Here is a 27,091-nt window from a genome sequence, read left to right as displayed (position 1 = left end):
TTTAAAAAATATGCCATTTAATGCAAGTCCTCAGTTTGAGCTATAGTCACTTCTAAAATCAGTCAGGCAAATATTTCCATCTAAACGTTGGAAACATGCACTTAATCAGAAACCTCTGTAGACATGACCTTTTACACACACATCAATCAAACTAATACGCAATAATCTTAACACAAAAAAAATACCAGCACATGGGGGGAAAAGAGAAACTAATATGACAAACATAACATTTGGTTCCATGCAAAGCTTTAGAGATTGTTTATTTTTATTTTTTAAAGATTTGAAAAAGCACCTGCCGATATTATGGCACTTGTGATTTATAAGAACCGATCACAGTCTAGGAAATCGTTGATCCAACCTCCTCATCCAATACTTTGACAATGCATCCTTCGTTTCCTCCCTCAAATAGTCACTGGTCCGAGACTGGATTGGTCAAACTATGTGGTAGAATGGTCAGAGATCACACCAAAGGAAGGTCAGTTTTCATTTTCATCCTTCTACAAACTGATCCTAGATCTGCACTTAGACTGTCTACCACCAGTCAATGGAAATAGCATTGTGAAGAAGTTGTAGACCAACTACAAAACAGTACATACCAGGGTTGGGATCAATTCCATCTATTCAGAATGTGAATTGAAACTTGCTCAATATTTTCATTGCGCCACTTCTCAATTAAGTGGATTTCAATACATTTCTTTAAAATCGACCGCATTGAAAAGCAATTGACCCTACCTTTGTATATCCTGAAGTGTCAAATAAACAGAATACATTACCCAGTACCGATTTGGAAGGCTGTGTGTGTGAATGCACCGTTTGCATTCTGCTTGCAATGACAAGTGGGTGACAATGTTGGGGTGAGTGATAAAGGGGAAATCTCATGGCAGTGCCATTAGTTCACATCATTTAAGAAAACATGGTGAAAGGAATACATGGCCTTTAACCACAGACCTAGGATCAGATCAGCCTACTCCAAATCCAAACCGAAAACTTATCTGACCCTGTACCAGTGATTAAGGGGAAATGTCTACCTACTTCGAAAGGAACATGGCGACACTACATTGCACGGGCATAAGTATGACATAAGACGCTTTAAGCAGTCATGGACACTAATGTCGGGTTATGAAAACTAACCCAACATCATAACTTGATATGTACAACCATTCAATTTTCCATCATGACTACTTTGAAATGGCATCTTATGTTGTGATCACACCTGCATAAAGTATCCCAAGCTGGCCCGATTCCAAACCAAACCCTTGTTGACAATCAGCCAATCTAAACCTTTCCGATCCGGGAGGTGTAGACAACAAACAAGGACTTAGGACTCCAATGAATTCTAAGGGACCGGTTTAAATCTGAAATAAGGCCCACAACCTGACTGTGGAAAATTCAAATGTCACAAGAAAAGAACAGTAAGACCCGTCCATATACATAACTGGTTCAGTTCAGAAGGCCTTTTTCTCCAGCCGGTCCAGTATGGCCTGGATCCTCTGCACAGCCTCCTTCCGGGCCTGCCTTACCACTTCCTGTCCCTGAGTCTCCACTGAGTCCAACACCAGCAGCTCCTTAGTAAGCAGTTCCTCTAGGTACCTGTAACTCTTGTCCGATTTTTTACCCACAAACTCGTCCACATCCTCATGGAGCAAAAGCACCCGGGCCATGACCTGCTGGACTTTGGCCAGGCTAGGGTTGTGGATCACTCCCTGATGCTGGGCTGGAGCTGGGATTGGGGGTGGAAGCTCACCCTGGGAAGGCTTTGGCTCCTGCGCCCCTCCTCGCCCTGGTTTATTGTACATCTGGGGAGGTGAGCTGAAGTCGACAGGCTTGCCATTGGTGGGGTTAGGGGAGTGGGCCAGTCTGGGTTTGGGTCCCACCTGTGGGGCACGCTGGTGCTGGTGGGGTCCTGCGTAGTGCTGGTCCTGAGGAAGTAAAAAAAGATTGCCTTAGACCAAGGGTGGGCAAACAAACTTGCTGGCTTGAGGGCCACATGAATTTCAAAATCAATTTGTTCCTCAAAATACATGTGCAGGCTAGAAAGAGGGCAGTTTTGAAAATACTTTTAGTAGTGTATGTGGACACCTGCTCGTCAAATATTTCATTCCAAAATCATGGGCATTGATATGGAGTTGGTCCTCCTTTTACTGCTATAACAGCCTCCCCTCTTCTGGGAAGGCTTTCCACTAGATGCTGGAGCATTGCTGCAGGAACTTGCTTCCATTCAGCCACAAGAGCATTAGTGAGGTCGGGCACTGATTTTGGGCAATTTGGCCTAGTTTATTTAACTAGGCAAATCAGTTAAGAACCATTTCTTATTTACAATGATGGCCTACACCAGCCAAACCAGGACGACACTGGGCCAATTGTGCACCTTCATATGGGACTCCCAATCATGGTTGGTTGTGATACAGCCTGGAATCGAACCAGGGTGTCTGTAGTGACGCCTTTAGCACAGACATCCTTAAACCGCTGCGCCACTCGGGTGCCCAAAAGTGGTGGTTCCACTGGGGACAAATCAGGTTCTTCCACAACGATCTCGACAAACCATTTCTGTATGTACCTCACTTTGTGCACAGGGGCATTGTCATGCTTTAATTGGCACTATGCATTGAGGCAGGTAGCGTTCTCCTAGCATCCGTCAAACCCAGATTCGCCCATCAGACTGACAGATGGTGACGTGTGATTCATCACTTCAGAGAACACGTTTCCACTGCTCCAGAAGCGCAATGGTGGCAAGCTTTATACCACTCCAGTCGACACCTTGTATTGTGCATGGTGATCTTAGGCTTGTTTGTGGCTGCTCAGCTATGGAAACCCATTACATGAAGCTCCCGATGAACAGTTCTTGTGCTGACGGTAGTGAGTGTTGCAACAGAGGACAGACAAGTTTCACACGCTATGCATTTCACTCGGCGGTCCAGTTCTGTGAGCATGTGTGGCCTACCACTTCGCGGCTGAGCCGTTCTACATTCTACAGTTTGTTTGTCTATGGAGATTGCATGGCGGTGTGCTTGATTTTATACACCTGTCAGCAACGGAAGTGGCTGAAATAACAGAATCCACTCATTTGAAAGGGTGTCCACATACTTTTGTATATGTAGTGTATATAGGATGATTATCATTTCAACCTACACTGAACTAAAATATAAAAACGCATGTAAAGTGTTGGCCCATGTTTCATGAGCGGAAATAAAAGATCCCAGAAATTTTCCATAGGCAAAAAAATGTATTCTACCAAATTGATCACAAATGTATTTATATCCCTAGTAGTGAGCATTTCTCATTTTCCAAGATAATCCAGCCACCTGACCGATGTGGCATATCAAGAAGCTGAATTAACAGCATGACCATTACACAGGTGCACCTTGTGCCGTGGACAATAAAATGTGCATTTGTCACAACACAATGCCACAGATGTCTCAAGTTGAGGGAGCGCGCAATTTGCATGCTGACTGCAGGAATGACCATCAGAGCTGTTGCCAGAGACATAAATGTTAATTTCTCTACCATAAGCCGCTTCCAATGTCATTTTAGAGAATTTGGCAGTACGTCCAACTGGCCTCACAACCGCAGACCACGTTTATGGCGATGTGTGGGCAAGCGGTTTGCTGATGTCAACGTTGTGAACAGAGTGCCCCATGGTGGCGGTGGGGTAATGGTATTGGCAGGCATAAGCTACAGACAAACACAATTGCATTTTATCAACGGCAATTTCAATGGACAAAAATACTGTGACGAGATCCTGAGGCCCATTTTTCTTTAATGCATCTGTTACCAGATGAATATCTGTTTTCTCAGTTATGCAAAATCCATAGATTAGGGCCTTATGAATGTATTTTAAATTGGCCTATTTCCTCATTTGAACCGTAACTCAGTAAAATCAATGAAGTTGTTGCATGTTGTGTTTATATTTTTGTTCAGTATATTTTTTAGACATTAAAATGTGTCCTGGAGTGTTTTTTTAAAACCCAAAATAATAATTGTAATATCTACTAGCCGGTCTGATGTGGCCTGTAGAAGGCCCACCTGTCTTAGACGACTAGTGTATAATGAATTAATATAAGTTATTAAAATTCAGACCCAAAACAGCTACGGTACCAGAGGAAGTATTGAGCTTTTATCTGACATATCCCCTTTTCTTCCAAGAAGTAAATTAGGCCCACTTGGATTTTATTTCAGAAACAATATGTGCAAATAAAGGAGATGAGACAAAAAGCCACTTTAGGTCATTGAGATGCGTTCATGTGTTCCACATGTACCTTGGCTTCATAGGAGGGTGGGGCTCCAGTGCCTGTCCCTGGCCATGCTGGAGGTTGTTGGGGGTGGGCAGGGGTCCCATAGTGGCTGTCTGGCTGCCACTGCTGGTGTGAGGGCCCATACCCACCCGAGTGGGCCCAAGCCTCAGCCTGCGGCCTATGGTGAATGGCCTGTCCAGTGGAGTATGGGGGGTTTGGTGGCAACGCAGGACCACCTTCCCCATAGTGCGAGTAAGACCCAGGAAGATAGCCAGAGGCCTAAAGAAGATCAAGGTATAAAATAGAAAACAAGATCCATTATACCCAACTGCCTTTACATCAGACACCATTAAACACTGCCCTGTACTGGTTGAATGAACTTACCCCTTGACAGTGTGGTCCAGGATAGTGGTGATGCTGATGTTGGTGCTGGGCGTGTGGTTGTCCTGACCCCCCTGTGCTCTGCTCTGGTCCTGGGCAGCACTGGCTAGGGTACTGGCCTGGGGCCTGCCTGGGAGGCATCTGGTCTGCACAGTAGAATGGGTTGGATGGGTGGAAAGAACTTGCCGGATACTGGCCTGGACCAGGGTTATAGACACTGTGGCCATTTGGATATGCTTGCATTGCCTGGACAGGGAGCGAGAGAGAGAGAGAGAGAGAAAGTGTGTGCCTACATCCGTAAGTGTGTGAAAGTGCATGCCAGACTACCGGTCTGTGAAAGTATGTGTGCGTGACAAAGTGTCACGGAAGGCTGAGAGCACTTTAGTCTTGAGATAAGGAATTAATTCCCATATATAGCCTTGGATTTAGAGGGCCTTTGCTATGACATAACATGAGGCTGTACTGCACCTGTGGGTTGTAAGGTGGCTGCACGTCAGATCCTGAAGGATATGCATTTGCATAGTGCCCTGCTGTGGAATGTGACTGGGGGTACCAGTAGTTTGAGGAGTAACCAGGGTATTGGGAAGCATCCTGTAGGCATACGGGGAGAGATTTATTTACCTGGCCTCCAAATCAGCACAGTTTGAACTAGTCATATTGACCCGAGTAAACCGTAACCCTAGACTTGTTTGACCAAAGTATCCAATAGTCAAATGCAGCAAGACTGACACTGATCGAATGTAAAAACATTTCCTACTGTATTACATAATAGCTAGCTAGCAGCCATCACACAACATTAGCTAGTTTTGATAAGAGCACCGACGCTCGTTCTGAATGTTAACACTTGCTTGCCGTTTGGTTTTGTAAACAAAGTAAAGTATCTTTCATATCAGCCTAAATTACTACACAACTTAATAGGATTCCCACGCTGACATGTTTCCATGTTACAGTGCTTGTTTATAGAAAAACAGAACATGTAAGGTCCTTGGACTATAAGAGGTAATGCAGAGAATGACTGCCCCCTAGCATTGAGGATTTCAAGTTGAAGGCTGACCACCATACCACAGGCATTGTTTCCAGAAAACTTCTTTGTGGTCCATATTCATGGATATACTCCAAACCCCCTCCAACACAATTATGGTACCAATAATTGCTTCCATTTCACCAGATGTATGTTGTTGAACAGATTTCTTTTGAAAATCACACCCAACAAAGGTATAAGGATAATTTAGTTGCTAGTGGCAGCCTGCAGTACCTCATCAGCCTTCAACTTGAAATAGTCCACTGAGCTAGCCTGCAAAGTCACTTCCTACAGTAGCTCAAAATGCACATGCCATGTTTCCAAAAACTTGTCCATGTAGCAAGATGGCGACACGCTGAAAAAAAAGACTTCCTGGTCATCAAATGCAACACTGAGCATAGAGCTCGCCAGCTTGTAGACCTAAAAAACAGAAATGATTTACCCCTCACCCATTCCTATAGCAAAATTAAAATGGGGAAAGAATAGGGTTTTGGAATAAACGCTGAAGGTCTGAGGTAAACACAGGCTTATAAAAATGTTGTTCTATAAGATAAAAGTAATGTTAACTGACAGATATTATGAATTATGAAGCCTTTGTGCTTTGTGGGTTTAAAAAAAATGATAACTGCTTCAAAATTCACAAAAGTTGAGGTTAGCTGATGAAGATTCTCATAGTACAAAACGTATAAGATCTACGTCTGTGTTTCCCACACTCCTTATTTTCGCCGTTTATCCCAAAAACCCTACAAAAACCAAATTTTCTCTTAGGCTTCGTTCAAAACCATAGCAGAGTTGGTGCCTACAAAAAGAAGCCATTACTATTGCTCTCTATTCTCATCGGAAACAAATGTGTTGACGTTAAGTCACCGATGATCTATTGCGGCGTTCAAAACAACTGGGAACTAGAAAAAAAAAGCTTTGACTGGGAAAAATATATTTTACTGTCATCCAACTTGGAATTCCAAACAGGAAACTCGGGCATCTTTCTACAGCTTTATTTATTTATTTTTATTTCCAGGTTTAAAAAATGTATAATTATTAACAATAAATCAATACAGGAAGTACATGTTTAATATTTAAGAACAATTTTCAAGGAAACTTCCTTAATTTTGTTAACAAGTAGGTATGTGGCAACATTAAACTTTTTCCAACAGATATTATCACTAAATCCGTTCCAATAAAGGCATGAGAAGGTATAGATACAACATCCAGATTTAACAGGGGTTGTATCGCTCAGTTGTTGAATGGACCAAAATAGGTATCTTTCTACAACTCCTTTTGCGACCTGAATATGACTGACGTCATGATTTGACCTCGTTTTTCCCTCAAGTTCCTAGTTGTCGTGAAAGCCCCATAAAAAAGTAATGTTAGGACCCTTTGGTATTGGACTATTAGTTATAGATACCTAGTTAGCTATGCATTGTAGTCTCAACTGTTTGTCTAACTAGGCTATTTATCATATACTACAAACGAGATAGCTAGCTAGAAAATCTGCATGTCAAATATAGCTAAGCAAGCAGTATTGCAAATCTTACTAACTAGCTAGATTGGACGTACTGTCAGAAGACGGCTAGCTAGATAACGTTAGCTAGCTAAAACATAGGCTAGCTAACTAGCTTGACCTAATGACGTTAAATTTACACAGTACGAGACAAAGCTTGTTTACTGACATTAACCCGTGTGTTCTAAAATTAAAAACATAAGTACGTGTTGATATGAATTAGCTACACAATGTGACTTACCATAGCGTTACTCCAGTTCACGTTATTATTTTCTGAGTTGTAATTTGAAGGCCAGGCGGCTTTGGGATTCGACGGCATTTGATGATGCATAACCCAAGCAGCGTCCCCAGCACTCCTGTCGTTTGCCATACAAATAATCGTGATACAATTAACTGTCAAATAGGATAGACTGATATTGGGGACAAAATTGCTTTATTGAAACGCTCCAGTTAATGCATTGATCATGGACAGCAAAGTATGGAAACGTTTGAATGACAAGTATTTTATGCTTTGCCCCTTTAATTTTTCGCCCCTCCCTTTTCCCTTTTCACCACGTGCGTCAGTAGAATAGGTCGTTATCAATAAAACGTCACAATAACGTGCAGAGCGTTCGATTTGCCTGCTAGGTGGCAAGTCAATCCCAGCTCCGCTAAAACCAATGACAACTGCTACCCTTTTCAAAGTATTGTTAAATAAATTTTAACTATTTGGTTGTAATATCATCACCCATTGAAGAGCATCGTCAGAACTCAACATTTACGATTATTTCATGCAAAACAATTGTTTATATTTTGCTCTATCATAGTTATACCACAGAGTTTCTAAACACAGACCATAACGTCGCAAGAATTTCGAGAACGCTTGCGAAACAGACCAAACGACCAGGCAGGGGTTTGGAAGTCAATGAGAGAAGTGAAAAATGATTCCTTTAATTGTTAATTTTCTCAATCTAAAGACACAACCTAGATTCGAGACAATTTCTTAAGTAGTTGAACGTGTTATTGCTTCAACCTCGTGAAAGTGAGAAACTGAAAGGTTTTTATTTTCCTCAAAAACAACTTTATAGTGAAGGAGTGCCTTTTGATTTTGACCGCCAGCACATGCGCAGTTCGGCGCGTGTTTCTACGCAGGGGATTAATAAGAACAGTGGTTTAAAAAAAGTGGCAAGAGTTGTGGAACAGGGAGAGTAAGAGAAGACACCTGTATAAGATCCAGGAAAAGGTGGGGACGGGGTGGTCCTCAGGCCGAGAAGGGAGGAAGGAAAGCGTAGTCACAAGGCTGAGACTGGGACACACAAGGCTAAGTAGCACATTGAAAGTGGTGGGGAACATCCGACTTCACTGTCTCTGGTGTACACTCCAGTCCAGTTGCTGGCAATGATGCACCTTAAAGTTGGTTCAAAATTCAAAAGGCACTCGAAAATCTGAGCAATCTCTTTGCAGGTGCATAGCAACCGTTGAACAAAATGAAGGAAAAAGGAAACCGCACACTGCTATTGGTAGTATCACTGATATTTAATAAGCTTAAGTATCGGCATCACGGCCCTCGTCAGAGCTTTTGTGATTAAAAAAAAATAATTGCACCGTTATGTAGACCTAGCCCCACCCACATCCGTTCCACGCATGGAAAGGGGATGGAGGCAAAGGAAAAACAAATAAGTGCTACCTGATATAACATGCATCTCACAAACACTACAAGAGTGTATAAATAAGACGCTTTAAACAATTCCATAAAACCACAATGAGGACACAGCAAGTTATCATTGATCATTGGGTACATCTTACGAAAAACAGAGTAATCTTAAATAGGTACATAATTCACTTTCAAATTCACAACATAACATACATAGACATTTCATCATTAAGTCCTTTAGGAAATAATGTCTGGAGGGTGAAAATCCCAAAACATTCTCTTTTGCTCAGAGTATTATTAATATCACCTCCCCTGTCTGATATCTTAACTTTCTCTATGCCACAAAATCTAAAGGTAGAAATGTCATGCTTTAGGTCATAAGCTTATTAAATATCAGTGATACTACCAAGAGCAGAGTGCGGTTTCCTTTTTCCTTCACCTTAAAGTTGGTTGCCAACTGCCATATAAAATCCACAGAAGAAGAATAACATTGCCTACAAGTGTGATCTGGGATTTCTGTTGGAGAAGCAGTTTTCGCGTATCTTCATACTGTACCGTCTTTGGTTAATACAGCAAGTAGCTTTTCATGATCAGTAAACACAAACACTACATAAAGAGAGACCCAATGCAGCAACACATGACAATACAGCATGGTAGCAACACAACATGACAACAACACTACATGGTAGCAGCACAAAACATGGTACAAACATTATTGGGCACAGACAACAGCACAAAGGGCAAGAAGGTAGAGACAACAATACATCACGCAAAGCAGCCACAACTGTCAGTAAGAGTGTCCATGATTGAGTCTTTGAATGAAGAGATTGAGATAAAACTGTCCAGTTTGAGTTTTTGTTGCAGCTCGTTCCAGTCGCTATCTGCAGCGAACTGAAAAGAGGAGTGACCCAGGGATATGTGTGCTTTGGGGACCTTTAACAGAATGTGACTGGCAGAACGGGTGGTGTATGTGGAGGATGATGGCTACATTACACAACATGTTGGAAATCAGGAATTCAACAATGAGTGGTTTGGAAGGAATCAGTGGCTAACTGCAAGCATTACAAAGCCATCATTAGCCTGCTATTCAGTGGAGCGGCTGTGTGGTCCCAAATCTAAGGTTAAGGGTCTCTTTTCCTTGTTTAAAATTATAAACATTCAACATTGGCCATGCTGTCAATTAAGCATGATTTGTGTCGCGTTCAAAACAACTTAACTGCAAAATCTGACTTTAGTTTGTTCAACTGAGAACTCTGGAAAAACGAGCTACAACTGGGAAAATACGTTTTGAACTTTCATCCAACTCAGAATTGGAACTCGGGTCTCTTTCTAGAGCTACGACCTGAAGGTCACTGACGTCATCACTGATTCAACCTTTTTTTCCCGAGTTCCCAGTTGTCAGCACCATAAGTCCAGAGAATGACAGACTTTGATGACAAAATTTGCCCATGAAGGACCGCCGCGCCACTTTCCTGTTCAAGTAAGCACAGCACAAAAGGTGAGTCCAAAAATGTCTTGTATGCTGCTGCATAAATGTTGGGTAGTAAGCTGTTAGTAGCCCATGTGCATCACCCTAATAATTTGGTCTATTTTCACCTCTTAATTTTGCTTACTGTTCTGACTTGGTGGTGCACATGTAGCCTATAACCTGAGAAATGTTATCATAGAATATTGTAAGAGTTTTCATTGTCTGCATATATGCCCCCTTTATTTATCCTATGGTGCTGACTTGGTGTACAAGAAGAACGCTGTGAGAACAGCCCATGTTCTGAATTCTGTCGCTGTACATTTCAAAAGTGCTGAACAAATAGTTATGTTGACTACGTCCGTCCTAGCTCGCTCATTAATGTCTTTATCGAAATTACAGATTGACGCTTATCCACTTGTCATCCACTTATGTCATAGTTTGTACATCTCAATTGTCAGTCGAAACAACATTTGTTTAAGCAAGTCAGCCATATCAGCTATGTTTTTTTAAAGGCAGTAAATGAGGCTGAATGCACTGTTTTGCTGATAGCCAGGTGTAGCACTGGTATAGTGCAATTATTGTATTGTTTAGTGTTCTGTTGTGTAGTGACTTTGCTGGCATGCATCCCACATGTTTTTTTGTGGCCCCACCAAGATTTACATGCTAAAATCGCCACTGTATACCCCTATTTAATTTTTTTTTTAAATCCCCACCCCATTCCAAGTCTGCACTTTCAGCTGATTGTTTCCTTCCAAATCCGTTGTGGTGGCATACAGAGCCAAAGTTTTAATAACTTGGTCAATGTCCAAATATTTATGGACCTGACTGTATGTGCGTGTGTGTATATACACACACACATACAGTACCAGTCCAAAAAAGTTGCGAAAGTATTCGGCCCCCTTGAACTTTGCGACCTTTTGCCACATTTCAGGCTTCAAACATAAATATATAAAACTGTATTTTTTTGTGAAGAATCAACAACAAGTGGGACACAATCATGAAGTGGAACGACATTTATTGGATTATTCAAACTTTCTTAACAAATCAAAAATGGAAAAATTGGGCGTGCAAAATTATTCAGCCCCCTTAAGTTAATACTTTGTAGCGCCACCTTTTGCTGCGATTAAAGCTGTAAGTCGCTTGGGGTATGTCTCTATCAGTTTTGCACATCGAAAGACTGAATTTTTTTCACATTCCTCCTTGCAAAACAGCTCGAGCTCAGTGAGGTTGGATGGAGAGCATTTGTGAACAGCAGTTTTTAGTTCTTTCCACCGATTCTCGATTGGATTCAGGTCTGGACTTTGACTTGGCCATTCTAACACCTGTATATGTTTATTTTTGAACCATTCCATTGTAGATTTTGCTTTATGTTTTGGATCATTGTTTTGTTGGAAGACAAATCTCCGTCCCAGTCTCAGGTCTTTTGCAGACTCCATCAGGTTTTCTTCCAGAATGGTCCTGTATTTGGCTCCATCCATCTTCCCATCAATTTTAACCATCTTCCCTGTCCCTGCTGAAGAAAAGCAGGCCCAAACCATGATGCTACCACCACCATGTTTGACAGTGGGGATGGTATGTTCAGTTTGATGAGCTGTGTTGCTTTTACGCCAAACATAACGTTTTGCATTGTTGCCAAAAAGTTCAATTTTGGTTTCATCTGACCAGAGCACCTTCTTCCACATGTTTGGTGTGTCTCCCAGGTGGCTTGTGGCAAACTTTAAACAACACTTTTTATGGATATCTTTAAGAAATGGCTTTCTTCTTGCCACTCTTCCATAAAGGCCAGATTTGTGCAATATACGACTGATTGTTGTCCTATGGACAGCGTCTCCCACCTCAGCTGTAGATCTCTGCAGTTCATCCAGAGTGATCATGGGCCTCTTGGCTGCATCTCTGATCAGTCTTCTCCTTGTATGAGCTGAAAGTTTAGAGGGACGGCCAGGTCTTGGTAGATTTGCAGTGGTCTGATACTCCTTCCATTTCAATATTATTGCTTGCACAGTGCTCCTTGGGATGTTTAAAGCTTGGGAAATCTTTTTGTATCCAAATCCGGCTTTAAACTTCTTCACAACAGTATCTTGGACCTGCCTGGTGTGTTCCTTGTTCTTCATGATGCTCTCTGCGCTTTTAACGGACCTCTGCGACTATCACAGTGCAGGCGCATTTATACGGAGACTTAAATACAATCCACCTGTGTGTAATCATCATCATTAGTCATTTAGGTCAACATTGGATCATTCAGAGATCCTCACTGAACTTCTGGAGAGAGTTTGCTGCACTGAAAGTAAAGGGGCTGAATAATTTTGCACGCCCAATTTTTCAGTTTTTGATTTGTTAAAAAAGTTTGAAATATCCAATAAATGTCGTTCCACTTCATGATTGTGTCCCACTTGTTGTTGATTCTTCACAAAAAAAATACAGTTTTATATCTTTATGTTTGAAGCCTGAAATGTGGCAAAAGGTCGCAAAGTTCAAGGGGGCCGAATACTTTCGCAAGGCACTGTATATAGTACCAGTCAAAAGTTTGGGCACACCTACTCATTCAATGGTTTTTCTTTATTTGTACATTGTAGAATAATAGTGAAGACATCAAAACTATGAAATAACACATATGGAATCATGTAGGAACCAAAAAAGTGTTTAACAAATTAAAATATATTTTGTTATATTTGAGATTCTTCAAAGTAACCACCCTTTGCCTTGATGACAGCTTTGCACACTCTTGGTATTCTCTCATCCAGCTTCATGAGGTAGTCATCTGGAATGCATTTTAATTAATAGGTGTGCCTTGTTCAAAGTTCATTTGTGGAATTTCTTTCCTTAATGCGTTTGAGCCAATGCCAAGAACAGCTCATGTAAGCAAAGAGAAAAGGTTGTCCATTATTGCTTTAAGACATGAAGGTCAGTCAATCTGGAAAGTTTCAAAAACGTTTAAAGTTTCTTCAAGTGCAGTCTCAAAAACCATCAAGCGCTATGATGAAACTGGCTCTCATGAGGAACACCACAGGAAAGGAAGACCAAAGGAAGACCCAGAGTTACCACTGCTAAAGAGGATATGTTCTTTAGAGTTACCAGCCTCAAAAATTCCAGCCCAAATAAATGCTTCACGGAGTTCAAGTAGCAGACACATTTCAACATCAACTGTTCAGAGGAGACTGTGTGAATCAGGCCTTCATGGTCGAATTGCTGCAAAGAAACCACTACTGAAGGACACCAATAAAAAGAAGAGACTTGCTTGGGCCAAGAAATATGAGCAGTGGACATTAGACCGGTGGAAATCTTTGATTTTTATTTCCAACCGCCGTGTCTTTGTAACACAGCGGTGGTTCCCACCGTGAAGCATGGAGGAGGTGCGGGGGTGCTTTGCTTGGACACTGTCTGTGACTAATTTAGAATTCAAGGCACAGTTAACCAGCATGGCAGCATTATGCAGCGATACGCCATCCCATCTGGTTTGTGCTTAGTGGGACTATCATTTGTTTTTCAACAGGACAATGACCCAACACACCTCCAGGCTGTGTAAGGGTTATTTGACCAAGGAGAGTGATGGAATGCTGCATCAGATGACCTGGCCTCCACAATCACCCAACCTCAATGCAATTGAGATGGTTTGGGATGAGTTGCACCACAGAGTGAGGGAAAAGCAGTCAACAAGTGCTCAGCATATCTGGGAACTCCTTCAAGACAGTTGGAAAAGCATTCCAGGTGAAGCTGGTTGAGAGTGCCAAGAGTATGCAAAGCTGTCATCAAGGCAAAGGGTGGCTACTTTGAAGAATGTAAAATATATTAACACTTTTTTCCCATATGTGTTATGTTATAGTTTTGATGTCTTCACTATTATTCTACAATGTAAAAATAGTACAAATAAAGAAAAACCCTTGAATGAGTAGGTGTGTCCAAACTTTTGACTGGTACTGTATGTGTGTGATGGAATGTATAGACATTATGGGTAGTATGTGGACAGAATACATAGTACGTCTGAAGAATACATGTATAGAATTGTACATGTACAGCAATAGTTGAATAGAATTTACTTGACTAGAATACAGCATGTACATATTAAATGAGTAACGATGTATGTAAAAATTATTAACGTGACCAGTGTTCCAGATCTATGTACATAGGGCAGCATCCTCTAAGGTTCAGGGATGAGTAATCAGGTGGTAGCCGGCTAGTGACAGTGACAGTTTTTTTCCACCGACACCACACATTGCTTTGTCCCATGTCTTCCTGCACACTTCTCACATCTTGGAATCTCCCTCCTACACTCTACTGCAACATGACCATGAGCTTAGCATCAGAAACACTGTTGTGGGTTTGACACAAAAGCTCTCACTGAATAATTGACACATCCTATCATTACTTTATCAGGTAAAGACTCTGATTCAAAAGGACAGACGATGTCTTTTCAGTTTTACCACGCTCGCCACCGAGTCTGCATTTCACCAAGCGGCGGGCGTCATAGACACAGGAAATTTGTCTTAAAAATTAAAGGCCTGCTTATTTAAAGGAATGACATTATTAGAAACATGCAATGTCCTAAATCTAAATCCTTAGTTCCAAACTGCCTCTGGAAGCAACATCTGCACAAGAACTGTTAGTCGGGAGCGTCATGAAATTGGTTTCAATAGCCGAGCAGCCGCACATAAGCATAAGATCACCATGCACAATGCCAAGCGTCGGCTGGAGTGGTGTAAAGCTCGTCGTCATCGGACTCTGGAGCAGTGGAAACTCGTTCTCTCGAGTGATGAATCACGCTTCACCATCTGGCAGTCCGACGGATGAATCTGGGTTTGGCAGATGCCAGGAGAATGCTACCTGCCCCAATGCATAATGTCAACTGTAAAGTTTGGTGGAGGAGGAATAATGGTCTGGGGCTGTTTTACATGGTTCGGGTTAGGCCCCTTAGTTCCTGTGAAGGGAAGTCTTAATGCTACAGCATACAATGACATTCTAGACGATTCTGTGCTTCCAACTTTGTGGCAACAGTTTGGGGAAGGCCCTTTCCTGTTTCAGCATGACAATGCCCCTGTGCACAAAGCAAGGTCCGTACAGAAATGGTTTGTCGAGATTGGTGTGGATGAATTTGACTGGCCTGCCCAGAGCCCTGACCTCAACCCCATCGAACTCCTTTGGGATGAATTGGAACGCTGACTGCGAGCCAGGCCTAATCGCCCAACATCAGTGTCCGACCTCACTAATGCTCTTGTGGCTGAATGGAAGCAAGTCTCCGCAGCAATGTTCCAACATCTAGTGGAAAGCCTTCCCAAAAGAGTGGAGACTATTATAGCAGTAAACCAATTCCGTATTAATGCCCATGATTTTGGAATTAGATGTTCGATGAGCAGATGTCCACATACTTTTCATGTAGTGTATCTATATTAGATCATCAGAATAAATAGAATAAAAAAATTCCAATGTTCCTTGCCATTGGTGCTTAAAGGGTTTAATATTTGACAGGAAGTCTTTCCCCGAGTGTGCATTACTGCAAGTGTGCTTCCTGTAGAGAGAATACAGGCTGTTGGAACCTTTCTACTACTAAGTTGGGGACTTTTGTTATGAAAATATCGGAAATTCCGTGACCCGGAAGTGCTTTTTTAGTGTTGCTGAAGAGATGCTTATTAAGACTCTGATCTTATTTTGAACGATTCATGGCTTAATACATTTTATACACAGCGATTAGCTACAATTTAACCGCAGAGATAGCTACACACGATCACAATGAACTACATGCCAGGGACCGCGAGTCTCATTGATGACATAGACAGTAAGTAGGGATAGCGAATGTTAGGCTGAGTGACGGCAGCAGTGTGAGCAAGTCCGCACTGTTTCCAACCTTCGGAAAACAGTGATGATGATCATGATTATTAGATACAGTTACAGTTATATTGTAAACCCCTTCTTGTAACTATTTATTCTCCAAACTCAGTGTTGGGGACAACGATTGGATACTTTGTATCCGCTTGCTGTCGCTCTACTATAAACAGTAATTTTCCTCTTGCAGAAAAGCATCTTGTACTTCTTCGCGATGGAAGAACGCTAATTGGGTTTCTTAGAAGCATCGACCAGTTTGGTATGGCAAATAAACCACCTAACAAATCCTATAGTAGTTTAAACACACTAGTTCAGTTGGCATACTAAGTTGGCTCTAGTTTAGATCCCCTATGGATATCTTCCATACATTGAGATGGAATTGAGTTTACTAAAATACCTACTACGTAAGCCTTGAAATAATGTGACGTATTCACAAGTAGCTACATTCAGGCAATCAAAGGGAAAATTATATCAACTGCACTATCTCTTAACCTCTCTTTCAGCCAACCTAGTTTTCCATCAAACAGTGGAGCGCATCCATGTGGGCAAGAAGTTTGGGGACATCCCCAGAGGAATCTTCATTGTGAGAGGAGAGAACGTTGTATTGCTTGGTGAAATAGTAAGTATTCATCCATGCCACCCTCTTGTTCTTTATCAATGATTATTTAGCCTTCCTCGTACAGTATGCCTACACATAGAAATGTGTTTGTGTTAAAGTAGCCTGTTGATTAGGCCAGTTAATTGAGTCTAGAGCAGTTTTCCAATATGCTCACATGATTCATTTTGCCTTAAACTTTAGTTGTCACCTCAATTGCGTGGTTCACACACTGATCACACAGTTGATGATAATCAGTTGCTGGGGTTTACATGTGTGTGCCACTGTGATTGTTCTCCAGCAGAACATGTGTGACATGTAGGTTTACAGTAAGTTTAATATGGTGTTTCCCTCTTTAGGACATGGATAAGCCGTGTGACACAGTCTTGCAGCAGGTTTCTATAGAGGAGATCCTAGAGGAGCAGCGATTGCAACAGCAAGCCAAGCAGGAGACAGAGAAAGCCAAGGTGACCGCACTGAAGGACAGAGGCCTATCCATCCCCAAGGCAGATAATCTTGATGAATACTGAAGGCACTTCTGTTCTATTTTCCTCTGTTATACTAGACTTCCCAGTTCTATGTTGAATACGGGATTATTTTGGCGATGGGGAGAAGAATGTGTGGTTTATAGATGAAGCAGCATCACACTAAATACTGTACGGATTTCATTTTGATAATGGCTCATTGGTGCAAAAGCAAGCAATGATTTAAGTGATGCATTTTTGTTAGATTTGATGACTGGCGTAATGCAGGAATTGAGGGTAGACCACACAAACTAAATTGTCTGGAAGACTACATTTCATGCGATAAATCAATTAAATATGATTTTCATACCACAAAACAAATAACTTGTCAATAGCACATAACGATGGGTTCTCTATGTTTGTGTAAACAGACTTAAACTGTAATGGTAAGATTTGTTTTCCAAGTGTTTATTTTAATACGGAGGTCCACTTTGTAGAAATTGTAACAGGACTCTTTACTTGCGTATGACAATGTGTCAGTGTTCCTGTTCTACTTCATCAAGTAATACAGTTTGGGTTCATTCCTCCAGGCAACTGTTTTAACACAGATTCTCTGGGCGATGTTTACTGTGGCACAGGTTGCCACAGAGCTACGACACTTCCTCACCAGTTGCGTTTCAATTAGCTCAGGAAGTGTTATGGTTCAGGTGCAAGCTGTGCCACAGTAAACCTCTTCAGCTGAGTCTGTGGTAAAACAGTGTACATACAGTAAGGGTCGTTTTTGTACTTGGAGTTGATATGAAAGTATACTGTTTAAGGTTCCCACAATCAAGGTTCAATTGACATTGTGTGGGACGTTAGTGTGGGTCAAACAAAAACACCCTAATTGGTTGACAATGGAGCCACCCACAATGCAGGCCGTGGCTACAGGGTACAGTTGGTGTCTAAAGGGAATGGGAATACTGAGACTTGAACATGGATGCAATCATATGACATACATCATTGTCCATTTTTGTCTGTCAAAAATACAACTCATCTCCACTTTTTTTCAGATGTGTTCAGTCTAGTTGCATACTTAAAAAGTTTGACAATTTGTGAATTTTTGGTCAGGAACTCTGTGTCATTTATCCGGTAACAGAAGACTCCTATTTGAAAAAGAATTGCGTCCATATGGAATTTTCATACACAAAATTGTAATGTGGCCATGGCCTAATGCAACACACATTGAAAGTTGGTGATCAACGATGGCCACCGACTGCAGAAATCTGATCTGCTCGAACACGCCCAGTAGTTGAGTTCCTTTCAACTTTCAAGCATGTGGCACATTGACTGAATTTGGATCATATTTGGATCCCTTGTCTTCTTTCTGTGTTATTAGGCCTACTGATGTTTTAGTTTTTTTATACCATACTGCTCAATAGTATCTCCTGTTATGAATAGAAGGGGAAAAGGGATTGGAGGTAATACAAACACTCCCCCTAGTGTCCCAGGTGATGGTGCCAAATTCCCCAAATAACTAATAACTACACTGAACAAAAATATAAACACATGTAAAGTGTATTTCTTTGAATTGTTCACACATTTGTTTACATCCCTGTTTGTGAGCATTTCTCCTTTGCCAAGATGGCAAAGTGTTGGTCCCATGTTTCATGAGCTGAAATAAAAGATCCAAGAAATTGTCCATATGCACAAAAAGCGTATTTCTTTGAATTGTTGTGCACAAATTGGTTTATATCACTGTTTGTGGGCATTTCTCCTTTGCCAAGATAATCCATCCACCTGACAGGTGTGTCGTATTAAGAAGCTGATTAAACAACATGCTCATTACACAGATGCACCTTGTTCTGTAAACAATAAAAGGACATTCTAAAATGTGCAGTTTTGTCACAACATATTGCCACAGATGTCTCAAGTTTTGAGGGAGTGTGCAATTGGCATATTGACTACAGGAATTTACACTAGAGCTGTTGCCAAATAATTGAATGTCCATTTCACTACCATAAGCCACCAACAACGTTGTTTTTGAGAATTTGGCAGTACGTCCAACCAGCGTCACAACCGCAGACCACGTGTAACCATGCCTGCCCAGGACCTTCACATCCAGCTTCTTCATCTGCAGGATCGTCTGAGACCAGCCACCGGGTCAGCTGATGAAACTGTAGGTTTGCACAACCCAAGAATTTATGCACAAACTGTCAGAAACCGTCTCAGGGAAGCTCATCTGCGTGCTTGTCGTCCTCACAAGGGTCTTGACCTGACTGCAGTTTGGCTTCGTAACTGACTTCAGTGGGCAAATTCTCAACTTGGATGGCCACTGGCACGCTGGAGAAGTGTGCTCTGCATGGATGAATCCGGTTTTCACTGTACTGGGCAGATGGCAGACATCATGTATAGTGTCGTGTGGGAGAGCGATTTGTGATGTGACGTTGTGAACAGACTGCCCCATGGTGGGGTTATGGTATGGGCTGGCACAAGCTACGGACAACGAACACAATTGCATTTTATCGATGGCAATTTGAATGCACAGCGATACCGTGACGAGATCCTGAGGCCCATTGCAGTGCCTTTCATCCGCCGCCATCACCTCATGTTTCAGCATGAAAATGCATGGACCTTTGTCTCAAGGATCTTTACACAATTCCCGGAAGCTGAAAATGTTCCAGTTCTTCAGTCATCTGTATACTCACCAGAAATCAAATCACATTTTATTTGTCACATGCGCCTAATACAAGAGTTGTAGACTTTACAGTGAAATGCTTACTTAAAAGCCATTAACCAACAATGCAGTTCAAGAAATGGAGTTAAGAAAATATTTACTAAATAAAATAAAGTAACACAAGAAATGTACTTAACAAAAACGAGGCTATACACAGGGGGTACCGGTACAGAGTCAATGTGCATGGGTACAGGTTAATTGAGGTAATTTGTAAAGTGACCATGCATAGATAATAAACAGCGAGTAGCAGCAGTGTAAAAACAAAGATGTGTGGGGGGGGGGGGGGGGGGGGGGGGGGGGCTTGGCGCTTGGCGCTCCGGTACCGCTTGTAGTGCTGTAGCAAAGATAACAGTCTATGACTTGGGTGATTGGAGTCTTTGAGATTTTTTTAGGCCTTCCTCTGACACCACCTAGTATATGTCCTGAATGTCAGGAAGCTTGGCCCCAGTGATGTACTGGGGGCACTACCCTCTGTAGCGCCTTTACATACCAGATGGTGATGCAACCGGTCAGGATGCTCTCGATGGTGCAGCAGTAGAACTTTTGAGGATCCATGCCAAATATTCATTTTCCCTCATTTTCCTATAGTCCACGATCAGCTCCTTTGTCTTGCTCACTTTGAGGGAGAGTTTTTTGTCCTGGCACCACACTGCCAGGTCTTTGACCTCCTCCCTATAGGCTGTCTCATTGTTGTTGGTGATCAGACCTACCACTGTTGTGTTGTCAGCAAACTTAATGATGGTGTTGGAGTTGTGCTTGGCCTTGCACTCGTGGGTGAACAGGGAGTACAGGAGCACGCACCTACCCTTACCCGCCTACCCTTACCACCTGGGGGTGGCCTGTCAGGAAGTCCAGGATCCAGTTGCAGAGGGACGTGTTTAGTCCCAGGGTCCTTAGCTTAGTGATGAGCTTTGAGGGCACTATGGTGTTGAACGCTGAGCTGTAGTCAATGAACAACATTCTCACACAGGTGTTCCTTTTGTCCAGGTGGGAAAGGGCAGTGTGGAGTGCGATTGAGATTGCATCATCCGTGGATCTGTTGGGGCGGTATGCAAAATGGAGTGGATCTAGGGTTTCCGGCATGATAGTGTTGATGTGAGCCATGACCAGCCTTTCAAAGCACTTCAATGTCACTAATTGAGCATGTTTGGGATGCTCTGGATTGACGTGTACAACAGCGTGTTCCAGTTCCCTCCAATATCCAGCAACTTCGTACAACCATTGAAGAGGAGTGGGACAACATTCCACAGGCCACAATAAACAGCCTGATCAACTCTATGTTGCGCTGCATGAGGCAAATTGTGGTCACACCAGATACTGTTTTTCTGATCTATGCATATCGGTATTCCCAGCAGTGGTGGTAAAAGTACTCAATCGTCATAAGATACCTTAATAGACAACAACTCAAGTAAAAGTGAAAGTCACCAAATAAAATACTACTTGAGTAAAAGTCTAAAAGTATTTGGTTTTAAATATACTTAAGTATCAAAAGTAAATGGAATTGCTAAAATGTACTTAAGTATCAAAAGTAAAAGTGTAAATAATTTTAAGTTCCTTATATTAATCAAATCAGACGGCACAATTTAATTGTATTTTTATTGACGCATAGCCAGGGGCACACTCCAACACTCAGACATAATTTGCAAACAAAGCATGTGTGTTTAGTGAGTCCGTCAGATCAGAGGCCGTAGGGATGACCAGGGATGTTCTCTTGATAAGTGTGTGAATTGGACCATTTTTCTGTCAAAATGTAATGAGTACTTTTGGGTGTCAGGGAAAATGTATGGAGTAAAAAGTACATTATTTTCTTTAGGAATTTAATGAAGTAAAAGTTAGAAAATATATAAATAGTAATGTACAGATAACCCCAAAAAACGACTTAAGTAGTACTTTAAAGTATTTTTACACCACTGATTCCCAGTCATGTGAAATCCATAGATTAGGGCCTACTTAATGTATTTCAATTGACTGATTTCCTTATATTAACTGTAACTCAGTAAAATCTTTGAAATTGTTGCATGTTGCATTTATATTTTTGTTCAGTGTATATAAACCTATTGTAGACAGGCAGAAGCATCACCAGTGGTATAAATATTGGTATATAAATATATATATAATATATATATATATATATATATATATATATATATATATATATATATATATATATATATATATATATATAAATACTGGTAGGTCTATGAGATCTTGAGATCATACGATTTTGTATTTCACCAGTTTTTCATAATTATGTCAATTAAATAGAACTAGGTAAGGTTATCCAAACCATGTCATATGAAAAACAGCATATGACAGCCAGACACGGATACGCTATGGTCGTCACTAGCGTCTATACCAGAGAGGAAGAGGCGAAGAGAGGGAAAACTGGGCCCAAAATCTGTCTTTTCCAGCAGGTGACGTTTTTTTCCCTTCACTAATCAAGCGATGAGTTTTTGTATGGAGGTCAATGAGAGAGTATTGAATTTGGTGAACAAAAAAATGGAATTGCTTATTTGCTACGTGTGGCTTATTTGGTCGAATATAAGTTTTGTTATGCTTAGGTTGTTATGAGTGTCCTGATATACGTAGAACATGTGACTTCCTGGCAACTTTGAGAAAAAATAAAACTTTATATCGGAGTTGTGCCTGTTGTTCACCCGATATCTGCCCTCTCATTGGCTAGAATGGTCCCATCTGATCTTGACTCCTCCCAACTGACTTCCATTTTTGAAAAAAAAAAATATTTCCAATGTTTGAGCGGCCACTTGAGTATCTGGTCAATATAAAGGATAATACTTGTCTTTAACCACAAGTAATAAACCCTGCGCATTTCTTAAATGTATCTTCTTAAAATTGCAAACCTTATGCTTAACCTTAAATGAAGACAAAAAAAGCCAATTTTTGTTGCAAATTTGACTTTTGTGCCAGTGGAATCTGACTTTGTGGATATAGAAGTTAGTGGAAACCAATACTCTATTCGGGCCAATTCCGAATGGATGTGTGTGCAACGGGCGGTGGAATGGAATATTGGAACCAATTTGGTGGTTGAAGATTAGCGAACCCCTACTACAAATCACTCAATTTATATAGTCTGTGCGTTTAGCCCCCTGCAAGCTATCCAAATGTAACAGGAAAAATATAGACCAGACACACGCGGTAAACTGCTTGTAGCTTCGCCAAACGTGGGGGATATTGTTGGCCAAACCAAAAGAAAAAAACAAGCCCATTTTTTTTTATTAAGCCTTTGCACCGAGAGGGGGAGCACCTTGATGTTCTAGTACACTTCACCAACTCCCCCCAGTGCTACTGTGCTGTGCTTCAGCCGCTGTTAGGAATGCGTTACTAAATGATGTAGGTCTTGCCGTGGTCTCGGGCTGTATTGATGGCTCAACCGTGATCTATCCTTTGATGGGATTCCGCGCCAAATTACGCACGAAACACAACGGTCTTCGGAATTGGAATGGAAATGCCCTCCCAACGCTGCATTCGGAGCCGACGATATGAACCATGCCTAGTTAATTTTACAAGGATTTCTCCTTTATCCAGTGTGTAGACCGTGAACGAGTTTGAAATGTATACATTTTATTCGGATTTGGAATAAAACGAAAAGCAATTCATCCGTGAAGAGCGAGGTGTTGCTGTCGATTTCTTTTTTTTAATCTATTCAGCAAATATCAAAGAATTTTAGATGGAACTGGAGAATATTGTGGCCAATACGGTACTGCTAAAAGCAAGAGAAGGTAGGTCTTCAAACAGCCTAATACAATTACTGGACAATTTTTACGCATAGAAGTGGTTTCGAATTCCATGTGGCGAATGCTACAGTGATGTAATCTACTTTGGCTGAGAACATGATATTTATACAGATGCTATGCTCTTCAATCGAGCCTATAACATACATCATCACCATCATCATCAATATCAAACAACATGTTTTATTGGTTAATTCTAGGCTTTTAAACCGTATATTATTTCTCCTTATCTCCATTGATTTCCATAGCCTATTTCCAGGCCTAATATCAGTTTGACAGCTCTTACGTTACGGTGTGGGCAAAGGTCTCTAAATGCAACAAAACATCTAAATCAAATTGTTGACTGCGTGATTTATGATTAGACTATTGAGCAGCGATGAAACTGTAACAATTCAGCATTGCTAGAACTGGGGTCAAACTCTGATCTGATGATCATTTGCTTCAGTTGGCACATTTATGATGAAGAAATGACGTGATCTGAATCTAAGTTGCCATGGTGGTCTCCGTACAGCGAAATGCAGCCTGTTCCAATTCGCGACCCCAAACAACCCTGCGATTGGACACTTAGGTTCTGTCAATTTCATATTTACCGACTGTTTGCATCTGTGTTCAGCAGGTGGACAGTTTTAGAGTCGGGCTGCTTTGTTGTTGACATTCTTTGATCAAACACATACGCGTATACCTTCACTTTAGACTCGACCACTGATCGAACTGCTGAAATTAATGACACTGCCTTAGGTTACTAATGAGAATGTTTTGGCTCTTATCTCGTGTTAATGCTGCAAGCTTCCGTCTATCTGAATAAATATTACAGAAACTGACAAGGCTGTGTTGCTCTTACTCAGAGAAACACACCCACACACTGTTGTGCATGGTGTAATGTGCCTATGGGTTCTTTGGGCTGCATTGGGTCACAGACAGAGACTGATGTTTGCAGTCAGTGTACCACTTCTGTACAAGGGTCCTTTGTTGTTTTGAAATGCTGGTTGAAACCATCTTATTACAGTGTAAAGAAACACCAGATCACAGATGATTCCAAAGAAAATCAGAGCATCAATCATAATCTCTATAGCACAGGTCAAGTATTTGGCAACCAGTCCTCAGGTGATCCAAGAAGATTAAAACCCAGTGGGGAACCGAGAGGCCTAAGGATGTGTGTGTGTATATATATATATATACTTCAAGGTAGCCACCATTTGCCTTGATGACAGCTTTGCACACTCTTGGCAGTCTCTCAACCAGCTTCACTAGGTAGTCACCTGGAATGCATTTCAATTAACAGGTTGAAATGTTCATTTGTGGAAATTCTTTCCTTCTTTATGCGTTTGAGCCAATCAGTTGTGTTGTGACAAGGTAGGGGTGGTATAGATAAGATAGCCCTATTTGGTGAAAGACCAAGTCCATATTATGGCAAGAACAGCTCAAATAAGCAAAGAGAAATTATAGTCCATCATTACTTTAAGACATGAAGGTAGGCAATGAGGAACCATTTCAAGAACTTTGAAAGTTTCTTCAAGTGCAGTCACAAAAACCATCAAGCGCTATGTTGAAATTGGCTCTCATGAGGACCGTCACAGGAACGGAAGACCCAGAGATACCTCTGCCGCAGAGGATAAATTCAGTAGAGTTACCAGAGTAGGTGAACGGATAATCTCCACATGTGTGGTTCCCACCGTGAAACATGGAGGAAGAGGTGTGAGGATGTTGGGGTGGTTTGCTGGTGACACTGTCAGTGATTCATTTAGAATTCAAGGAATACGTAACCAGCAGGGCTACCACAGCATTCTGCAGTGATACGCCATACAATCTGGTTTGCGCTTATTTGGTACTGTGTATATTATATATATATATTTTTTTTTAATTTATATTTTTAAATGTATATTTAATCTTTACAATAATTGTACTAATCTTCTGATTTAATCTCTTCAGTTTGTATTGGAAAGAGAAGGGTTAATACTAAAACGAAAAAAATATATAATCAGGATTCTCTTTGGTGGTCTCTAGGTAGAAAAATCTAGCTAGCTCAGCCAGCCATTGGTTAGATTTTCAGAAGCTGGACAGAAGGTCTCTGCCATTCAACTGTATTGGAGCAGAATTTGGAGTGAGTGGAATGACCCAATCACATTTTGACCTACAATGGCAAAAAAAACTGAAAAGTAATGTGTCTAGGCCAGAGCTCTCCAACCCTGTTCCTGGAGAGCTACCTTCCTGTAGGTTTACACTCCAACGGCAGTTGTAGTTTACCCGATTCAGTTTATCAACCAGCAAATTATTCGAATAAAATACGCTAGATTATAGTTGGAGTGAAAACCTACAAGACGGTAGCTCTCCAGGACCAGGGTTGGAGAGACACGTAACGACAGAGCACAAGATAAAATAATCAGTGGAGGAAGCAGTAGTTTTCCCACGCTAACGCTAGTATCGTTAGCTAGCTTGTGTTGTAGTAGTGTGATAATGAAAATGCTAGCTTGTGTTGTAGTACTTTGACAATGGCGATGGCTGCAGCAGCAGCTGTTATCATCTTCAGGGTGGATGTTGTAGATAATTTGTTAGCTACACCCTTTTCAAGATTAACTTTCAACCTTTGTTTACAAATTATTATCTGGTGAGTGGAACTGTTTTTTTTATTTTTATGCAGCTCACTTGCTGTTAGGTATCCCTTTGAAAATAATGACTGTGAAATATTGTTCCATTTAAACTTTAGATCACTGGTTAGTGTGACGGAAATATATTTGCAATGGGAAGTAAAAGCTGGTTTGTTTATTTCATTTTTTAAATGAAATGGTTGTGCTTTTGTATTGTTATGATTTCATGGGGCCTACTGGAGTGAATGGGCTGCTTATTCTTTATAATTATTTCATGCTCTGTGTGACTGTTACCTGTCTATCAGCCGTGTCTATGTGTTTTACCAAAACTGTCTCTCCTTCAGCGCCATGGAGTGCACAGGTATTACGGTCACTGTCCTTTCAGCAACATAAACCTGTCACCTTCGATGTGACACTTGTTGCTGTCACCAGTAGCGATTTTAGCATGTAAATCTTGGTGGGGCAAAAAAACAACAAGTTGGATGCATGCCAGCAAAGCCACAACACTAAACAATACATTAATTGCAATATAATGGTGACAAACGGTGCCCACAAACTGTTAGGGCCTTCATAAAGCTGTACCAGCAGCAGTCCCAACATCTTACCACTGCTACACCTGGCTATCAGTGGAGCCTTGTCTGGCACCGAAACAGTTCATTCAGCCTCATTTACTGCTTTTTTTTAAAAAACATCTGATATGGCTGACTTGATTAAACAAATGTGGTTTCTAATGACAGTTGAGATGTACAAACTATGGCATAAGGGGATGACAAGCGGATAAGTGGCAATCGATAATTTAGATTAAGACATTTATGAGCGAGCTAGGACGGACGTTAATCAGTATAACTATTTGTTTAGCATTTTTGAAATGTACAGTGACAGAATTCAGAACATGGGCCGTTCTTACAGTGTTCTTCCTTGTACACCAA

General features: G+C 41.3%; 3 protein-coding genes across 6 annotated transcripts in view; 2 read left to right on the top strand and 1 right to left on the bottom strand.

The window, feature by feature from the left end:
* Nucleotides 1–7,651, bottom strand: LOC110525942 (BAG family molecular chaperone regulator 4). 2 transcript variants are annotated; one of them, XM_021606470.2, is made up of 5 exons: nucleotides 7,377–7,649; nucleotides 5,082–5,204; nucleotides 4,617–4,859; nucleotides 4,257–4,511; nucleotides 1–1,919 (listed from the first exon to the last, which is right to left on the bottom strand). In XM_021606470.2, the coding sequence occupies exons 1-5, from the start codon at nucleotides 7,503–7,505 to the stop codon at nucleotides 1,446–1,448; spliced, it is 1,224 nt and encodes a 407-aa protein (XP_021462145.1). In that variant the 5' UTR covers nucleotides 7,506–7,649; the 3' UTR covers nucleotides 1–1,445. The 2 variants fall into 2 exon arrangements, with proteins under 2 accessions (XP_021462145.1, XP_036835995.1); XM_036980100.1 differs by lacking the exon at nucleotides 5,082–5,204 and having other exon boundaries at nucleotides 7,377–7,651.
* Nucleotides 7,652–15,783: 8,132 nt separating this feature from the next.
* On the top strand, nucleotides 15,784–18,790 carry LOC110525941 (U6 snRNA-associated Sm-like protein LSm1). 2 transcript variants are annotated; one of them, XM_021606468.2, is made up of 4 exons: nucleotides 15,796–16,003; nucleotides 16,241–16,309; nucleotides 16,554–16,669; nucleotides 17,005–18,790. In XM_021606468.2, exons 1-4 carry the CDS (start codon nucleotides 15,958–15,960, stop codon nucleotides 17,173–17,175), a joined length of 402 nt encoding a protein of 133 aa, XP_021462143.1. In that variant the 5' UTR covers nucleotides 15,796–15,957; the 3' UTR covers nucleotides 17,176–18,790. The 2 variants fall into 2 exon arrangements, with proteins under 2 accessions (XP_021462144.1, XP_021462143.1); XM_021606469.2 differs by lacking the exon at nucleotides 16,241–16,309 and having other exon boundaries at nucleotides 15,784–16,003.
* Nucleotides 18,791–22,594: 3,804 nt separating this feature from the next.
* The window catches only part of LOC110525940 (G protein-coupled receptor kinase 5), a 76,382-nt gene continuing 71,885 nt past the window's right edge, over nucleotides 22,595–27,091 (top strand). For both annotated transcript variants that reach the window (XR_005052102.1, XM_036980099.1), the window contains exon 1: nucleotides 22,595–23,565. Coding sequence is in view for 1 of the 2 variants with exons in the window: in XM_036980099.1 (XP_036835994.1) it covers nucleotides 23,514–23,565 (52 nt within the window). In the remaining variant the exon portion in view is untranslated. The remainder of the gene's footprint in view (nucleotides 23,566–27,091) is intronic.

The sequence above is a fragment of the Oncorhynchus mykiss genome, chromosome 6 (genome assembly GCF_013265735.2).
Source record: "Oncorhynchus mykiss isolate Arlee chromosome 6, USDA_OmykA_1.1, whole genome shotgun sequence".
NCBI classification, from domain to species: domain Eukaryota; kingdom Metazoa; phylum Chordata; class Actinopteri; order Salmoniformes; family Salmonidae; genus Oncorhynchus; species Oncorhynchus mykiss.
Note: the sequence above shows the minus strand (reverse complement) of the source record. Positions and strands in the feature narration are given on the sequence as shown.

What these genes read in the sequence shown, in the direction of transcription:
- LOC110525941 (XM_021606468.2), top strand. Translation starts at nt 15,958, where the DNA reads ATGAACTACATGCCAGGGACCGCGAGTCTCATTGATGACATAGACA. An exon ending in TCTCATTGATGACATAGACA is followed by an intron (nt 16,004 to 16,240) that starts GTAAGTAGGGAT and finishes TTCCTCTTGCAG; the next exon opens with AAAAGCATCTTGTACTTCTT. An exon ending in TAGAAGCATCGACCAGTTTG is followed by an intron (nt 16,310 to 16,553) that starts GTATGGCAAATA and finishes CCTCTCTTTCAG; the next exon opens with CCAACCTAGTTTTCCATCAA.
- LOC110525942 (XM_021606470.2), bottom strand. Translation starts at nt 7,505, where the DNA reads ATGGCAAACGACAGGAGTGCTGGGGACGCTGCTTGGGTTATGCATCAT. An exon ending in TGAACTGGAGTAACGCTATG is followed by an intron (nt 5,205 to 7,376) that starts GTAAGTCACATT and finishes GTATGCCTACAG; the next exon opens with GATGCTTCCCAATACCCTGG. An exon ending in CACCCTCCTATGAAGCCAAG is followed by an intron (nt 1,920 to 4,256) that starts GTACATGTGGAA and finishes TTACTTCCTCAG; the next exon opens with GACCAGCACTACGCAGGACC.